We start from the raw sequence: 7,615 nt of genomic DNA, 5'->3' as shown, positions 1-7,615 counted from the left end.
TGCTGAATACTTGTATAGCAACTGCACAGTTTAGGATCTAGTATGTGGTCTGAACAGTTGAGTTTTGTTGAGGTGTTTGAAGCATTGAGTGACAGTGTAGTCCCGATGTTCACTGATAGCATATTCCAATAAAGAAGACAAAGAAAGACAAGGAGAAGACATTAGTTTGGAAACCAAGGGGAAGGAATGAATAGTCAGGCAGCAGAGGATATATATATATATTTTTATATCTATTGGTGAAATATGACACAAATACAAGGTATTTGTGAAGGGAAAAAACACCATTCCATTCTTCAATGTCATCTAATAACCTCAGAAAAGTGACTTCTGGTTAAAGGTTTTTCTTTTATTATGACCCTAAACGCACAGCTAGACTGAACCTGAATTACTACAATCAGAAAGAACAGGTTACAAAATGCATGGACTGGTCATGCCAGTTCCAAAGCCTGAAATCCATTTCAATGTTGAGATGAGCTTTATAAAGGACTAGGAATAATGTAACTAGAATAAATATACTCTGGCATATATTAACACCAATAGCACAGAAATAAAAAAATATTACACTAAAGTCATGCAATTTCCCTCACGGGATCAATAAAGTATCTATCATGTCAAGAATGCCTGGATAATTGTTTAATTATAACAGTTTACAAGGAGGATAAAAATCAAATAAATGACTGTTGTTAATTCAGTTCTATCTTGACTTTGTATCTGTTGCATTTTTGTTTGAAAAAGCTAATAAGCTGTCATCTTCTGTGTGATTCTTAGTTGTACTTCAGTATGCTTGCCCCAGTATATCCATAATATCTCCAGGCAAATCACTCCATTTTCATTGACAGATATACAACACACACTGGTAGACTGCACTGTGCATACAGTATGAACATATAAGATACTTATTACTCATCATCATTATGCCACTGCTACTCAGTTTTGTTGTCCAACATGTTGGAAATGTCAGTGCCAAACCATGACTGTCAAATTGAACAATAAGCACAGTATAACTTCACATCTAACTGGGACACTACTTTGGTATAGTATAGAATAAAGCATATAAAAACAGGTAATGTATAGTACCATACAGGCAGAAATGGTGCATGACTGGTCAAATTTATCAGAGTATGGCATTTTTGGCACAGAATTGCCGACATGAGGAAATAAATTATTAATAAATTAAATTGGGTTCTGGGAAAATACTGGATACATTCTAGAAATGTTTTGATTTTTTCTTACTTGAAATGTTTATATTTGGAAATTGATAAAAATAAATTAACATATAATAAATCAGAACCTTTTACACAGGAACATAAGAATAGTTACAAAGTAGAGGACAGACCATCCAGCCATCTCTAGCTTATTTAGTTTCTGGCAGCTAATTGATCTGGTGATCTCATGATTTCCAGCAATTTTTTTTTTATAAGAAGCCATAGCACCAGCATCAATAACATGGATGGATATCTTGTTACACACTCACACAACGCTTTGTGTAAAAATGTGCCATGTGTCTTCAGTTTTAAATGCACTTTGTCATAGTTTGCATGTGTGTACTACACTGGCTTTTACTGTCCACTTACAATTGCTAATGTAATATTTTTATATGTATCTTCTTCAAGTGTTTCCCATTCCATATTTGCTACTTGCTGACTTATATCTGCTTTGGTACATCTTCTGTTGTTTAGCCCTCCTTCTTCGGTAGAATCCACAAACATGACTAATGTCTTATTATTCCAGTAACTATATAATTGACGCACATTCTGAAGAGCTCCTAATACTGATCTCTGTGGTGCTCCACTTATTACAACACACCACAGGAACATTCAGTCCTTATCTGAAGTCTACTCTATGATTTGTATCCATTAACCCGTTCTTAATCTAGGTACACAGATAATTTTGAGGGCCTAATTATGACAAATTAAGATTTATTAGGAATTTCATCAAAGTTCAAAGAATTCTAACAAGTTACTTAAACCAAACATTTTTCAAATAAAGGCATAATACATTAGCAATTTTGCAGCCAATGATTATTACCCTTGTCTCACATGATTGCTGGTAGAGCTTTACAGGTCTATAAATAACATCTCTTGTTTCCATAAGCACAACTGAAAGATGCAAAACATGTACATAATACATACTAATATTATATAATATGGAACTTTATCTTTCCTTAGCCTGTAGAGATGTTCTTGATTCCTTGCATGATAAACATCTGAGTGAAACAAGCATTTAATACATCTGCCATTTCCATTTTATTGCCTAGAGTTCCCATTATTATCTCTGAGACACTTTCTTTCAAAATCTTTTACTATTGTCAGAACAGTTCTTACCTAAAATATCAAGCATTGCCAAAGTAGGTACACTCCTAATGTTGCGTATTATTTTAAAAAATAAACTTAGTTTAATGAGGCAGTGGTTTTATCAATTGCAGAAATATAGCTGCTTTTTTCATCCTTCTTCTTTTCACTCCAAAGGAACTCAATTGAACAGAACGGAGTTTTATGCTGCTGTTTGTCTAATTTGCTTGTTTTTGGGAGGAGGCAAAAATGAAACCAGAACTGTAACGGGAGCTGTCTGCTAATTTTTCCGTGCTTATAACTACGACATGAGGTTAGGTTCGGTCTATGCATATAGCAGAGCGAATTAATCCCTGGTTGAGAGTGAAAGGATTTGAATTTGGCTCCTCAACCTAGACGCATGCGTACTGAAGTCGCATGCTGGCTTCTCCAGAGCAGCTGTTTTGGGTTTGAAATTCCAACATGGCAGAGGCTGTAGTCCGTCTTCCCTTCAGAAACTTGGAATGATTTCAAATCGCAGGCATCCTCGCTTAACCCTAGCACCCATTCATCAGCAAACATATCGGATCGATGTTACTCTAACCTCCGAGGCTGCTCTGCCACACATACAGGTAAGAGTTTACATGGGTATCTTTGAGATCTGTGCAGTTTTTTAATAAAAAAAAATACGTGAGCTATGCCACGGAAGAGCGATTGCTTTATGTTTTAAAACACCCCTTAAATGCTCATCTGCATCTCCCAGAATTTCTGCTCTTTTCATTCAAACGGAGCAAAGTGAAATTGAACTAAAAAGCTGCGATTCCACTTGGCTTATGATTGCAAAGTATTTTAAAGCGTTTGGACTCTGCTGTGGTTAAAATAAGGTCCACACACGTATTTCCTTTAGGTTTCCAGTGTTTGCTATTTAATAAGAAAGTGAGAGTGGGGTGGGGTTTGGATTGTTTCAAACTAACTTTTACGGTGATGGGAAGTTGATGTAACTAACATTGGAAAAAAAGTTGCGGCGATCACTGCAGACTTATAGCTGTAAATAAATACAATGTCACTAGTCTCTCGTTGTGGGGGCAACTGCAGGCGCATAATCTATTTTTAAAGTAGAGGGGGACAGCGTGGTGGGTGTAACGTTTCCTCAGAAAGCCAGAGAAAATGTGTATTTTTAATGGCATCTCTAGTCCTCTGATCCTGTTCCTGCCCTCCCCGAAGCTCTTGGTAGTTTCAACGGGAGCGAGTGAAATTGACATGGACTTGCATTCTTGGTCATGTGCTCGCTTTTTCCCCCTTCTTCTTTCTTTCTTCACTTGTTATCCAAGAGAGCTTTTGTTGATGTTGCTTTCCCCTTAATTATATGCATGTAGGTTAAATGAATACCTGACGAAAAGGGCCCACGTTTCAAGGCAGTGAAATCTGATAGCTGAGAGGAAAAGTGGCTTTAATGAAAAGCAACCTTTGGAATTCCTGCTTGTGAAAATTCCGATTCAGCTTTTTTTTTTTGTTATTGCAGCAAGAAATGATCAGTAGCACCAGTGTTTATGGTATGTCAGTTTTGGGATCTACTTTATTTATACCGAATTTGAAAAATACACATCTTAATATGTCATTAGGATTGCTATTGATTTGCATGCTTTTAAAGCACGACGTACTGTATATATGTGTATGTGTTTTGTGTGATTTTATTTTAGGCGCTTTAAATTCCTGTTTAACGTTAAGTTTATTTTCTTCTTAATTTAGAGGTAGAATTTGTAAGCAAACTTACGGAAACCATTAACAGTAAATTATACATGTATGTAGATGTGTATCTATACTTTAAGAACTTATTGCATATTTTAAAATGTTAATTTCAAGATGTTCTATGCAAAGCTTGTATTTGCATATGACAAAGCTCAAGTTTTTTAAGTTCTGAAGGGTTCGTATTGCTCTGTTTGTATTTTTATTAGGCGATTTTATCCGTGGGTGCTTTTTCGTTGCAGTGTGGTTTTGGCTTGGTGTTGTTGATGCGCATTAAAGCACGATAGTGTTTTTTTTTTGTTTGCATCTAAAATAGTTGTAGGTTATAAGAAAACAATCATGTTGCGGTAGTATTTTCTAATATAGCTGCAGAACCACTTTTCCATCTTGCATAACAAATAATAAATACCTGATTTGATGGAATTTTTGCATTTGAATCCGCTGAAGTCAAAGGGACCTCTGGTGTAGATGTTTGTTTTAGATGCACATAATTTGAGGGAAGAAAATGTTTTAGGAATGAGAGCAGAGCCCTTCTCCCCGAGCTGTTCTGCGGAATGTGATTACCAGATGGGAGATTTCTCCGTTCTCGTGTTAAAGCTCTAATATATATTCAGAGCAGATTGGGCTGCTTGCTTCTGATGAGCAGGATATCGCATTTATAAATTTTAAATCGGGGGCAGGAAGGAGTGTTAAGATCTAGACATTTGATGGAGAAAATGTTTTTCTCTGATTGATGCTCATTAATAGTGTGATTTGAGGAAATGAAGATGATGTGATTAAATCAACGTCTATAGTTCGATAGTAAAATGTATGTGGGTGTGTGTATAATGTATGTATGTGTTCACGAATGTGATTTCATGCTCATGAATGTGTTTATTCGTATTTATTCGATGTTCTTACATTGAGTGCGAATTTACACGAACCGTCCATGAAAACAACGCAGCAAAATAATATTTCTATGCACATTTAAATAAATGTTGTTATTTTGGGGATTGGAGTAGTTCCAGTAGTTAGATGTTTTCCACAGGTTTGTAAAAAAAAAGTGAATAGCATTATCTTGTCAATATTGAAGTGTGTATTAATTGGCGTCCGTTATTAAGTGCGAGGTACCGGTATAATCCATGTGCAGTGTTTTTTTTTCTTCCGTTTAACTTGCATGTTTTGATGTTCTAGTAACTTAACTAACCATACGCGCTGAATTTTGAGATGCTCTGGTGTAATTAATAGTCTTGCTCCTTAAAATAGTCTTAGTAATCACAGTTTTCCTACTGTTTTAGAATTGGCTTTTCGTCTGTTTTTACATTTGTGTTGCAATATGCTCTTAAAGTGTTTTTCATTGTTTTTACACATATTCATCAATGTTGGCCACGTTGCTAGTGTAAAATGTAGAATATGTCGCGAAACACTGTTAATGCCCTTTAATAGCCTTCTATGCAAAGTTTTAATGTTATGTTGAATTGGATAAAAGTGCTGGTTTATTTTTATTTATCTATAGTCAAATTGATGTTGACAGTTCATTTCGGCAGACGTCTGATTTCCACACTATATTCCTATACCTAAAAAAGTACTAAAAGGATTACATTTTAAGCCGCGGTTTTGAACTGGAATCACACTTGATTATAACTATCTATAAACTACATTTACGAAAAAATATTTGGATTTCTCAATGAAAAAAATCATAAAAATGAGAAGGTTAAACACTTCTTGGCTACCAAATGACAGCGTTTGTATAGCTTTTGTTTACTCTCACACCCACAACTACTGTACCTTCCAATCTGGCTAACAAAACCTAAGTACAATGTAAACTGCCAAAGTCATAAGTATTCAACTGGTACACAACATAGATGGCTCAGAACATGAGCCAGCACATTGTTACATAGCATTGTTACATAACATGCTGTTAATTCATATGATAAGATTTATAGTTTTTTTAAGCATTTAAGTCTAGTGGGATGTTATTCGCTATATGTGAAGTACTACAGAGATTAAACATCATATTGTCTTTTTTCTTAAACGGGTTCATTTTGATTCCAATAATCCAGTCTTCTCTTAAAACCCTTTGTTCTTCAAAACATTCTTGTGTTCTAAGTGTATTTTCCTGTTATTTAGCAAAAACATAAACAGTTCTAGCTCAAGTATGTTTACGTAGCTCTTCAGCAATGATAAAACTAAAGATGCATTATCCGGTGTAAACCAGTCCTGTACATTGTGAAAAGCCGATGTTAAACATTTCATTTTTATCCTTGCTTTTGATTACTATGCTGGTCATTTGTATGTGACAAGGCAATCAGTGTCTTCTGATTTCATTGGCAGTATTGTGGGTAAATAATACAAGCAACAATTGGTAGTTTGCATAAAATATAACAAAGTTTACTAGAAATTAAACAACTCTTTTTCCAAAAAAAAGCATATTGGGGACAAAAATCACTGTTAAAATATGGGTGTTATATACTAAGTGAATTTTGTTTTTGTGGTTGATTCTGGTCTGTGGTCCAAAGTTCATGATGCTTGTTATTTAACATCTATACAGCATGAACAATATAATGTGATGCACAGACTGTCCTGTGATGTGAAAAACAAGCTGTCACAATATCCTACGGGGAGTATAAGTGCTAAGTGTTTCAACAGACTATAACATTACTCAATATTTTATGTTTTATAAATAGTTGCATAATAATCTTTCCTCTGACAACCTGGTGACATGGGTAACCTCTTCATAAAGATGAAGTCTGCCAAGTTTCCTAAATTTTCCTTGTTTTTGTATCTCTGATAATTGAGGTCATGAACAGTTTTATCATTTAAAAAAGGTTGTTAGAATAAATGTGATATAGGGAATACTAATGATTAGTGTAATTTTCAAGAACTAGTTTGCTTTAGATGTAAATTTACATTCCAGCTACTTAAAGCAGTTTTTTTAAAACATACTCTTGAAATTTCCCATGTACAGAGATTATCAAGGATTTGAAAAAAACAAATATTAAGTTAAAGTATTTTTTACTACAGAGATTATCCAGAGACTATTACTCACCTTTCAGATAAAAGCCTTCTTTTAGAGTAATAACAAATATTTTGTTTGGTTTATGCCACATATATATGCGGTGAAATAATAACCTCATAACAGTCTAGCACTGTAATACAACTCATAAAACTGTAAATGTGTATATATAAGGGACAAATGGTACATTTTCCATTCTGCACAAGGAAAAACAAATCTAGGTTTAGAAGTTTAATAGGAAGCAATTGCCGTATCTGCATGAAAAAGCCTGCAACCTAAAGTTAAGAGTTCCCACATTATGAGGAGAAATTCTGAGTTAGTCCTGGTTTAACCTAGTGCTCTCCCAATAAGCATGCAAAATGACATGACAGCTCAGTTTATTCGTGATTGTGTGGTACTTATGATAGCAATCTGAGCTTGAAGGTTGACATAAAGCCTTACAGTTGAGTTTTTGTGGTATGTGTGATGACAGTTGCTGACCCCACCCCCTTTCAGCACTCTCTTTCCTTGATGTCTCGGATGTTGACATGTGGAGTGAAACATTTACTTAGATAGCTAGATAAACAGAGCTTCAGAGTTGAAGTTATGTTCTATGTTGGAGCCA

At 34.9% G+C, this 7,615-nt stretch overlaps 1 protein-coding gene across 2 annotated transcripts in view; it reads left to right on the top strand.

Annotated features, from left to right (window-relative positions):
- Positions 1 to 2,746: 2,746 nt before the first annotated feature.
- Positions 2,747 to 7,615, top strand: part of fign (fidgetin) — a 55,634-nt gene continuing 50,765 nt past the window's right edge. Inside the window, exon 1 of one of the 2 annotated variants that reach the window (XM_015358834.2) lies at positions 2,747 to 2,902. Coding sequence is in view for 1 of the 2 variants with exons in the window: in XM_015358833.2 (XP_015214319.2) it covers positions 3,799 to 3,823 (25 nt within the window). In the remaining variant the exon portion in view is untranslated. Of the gene's footprint in view, positions 2,903 to 3,544; positions 3,824 to 7,615 lie in introns of those variants that run through there. The other variant, XM_015358833.2, reaches the window with a different exon arrangement.

This window comes from Lepisosteus oculatus, chromosome 12 (genome assembly GCF_040954835.1).
Source record: "Lepisosteus oculatus isolate fLepOcu1 chromosome 12, fLepOcu1.hap2, whole genome shotgun sequence".
In the NCBI taxonomy this organism is placed as follows: Eukaryota; Metazoa; Chordata; class Actinopteri; order Semionotiformes; family Lepisosteidae; genus Lepisosteus; species Lepisosteus oculatus.
The sequence above is the reverse complement of the archived record's forward strand: the minus strand, read 5'-3'. Positions and strand labels throughout refer to the sequence as shown.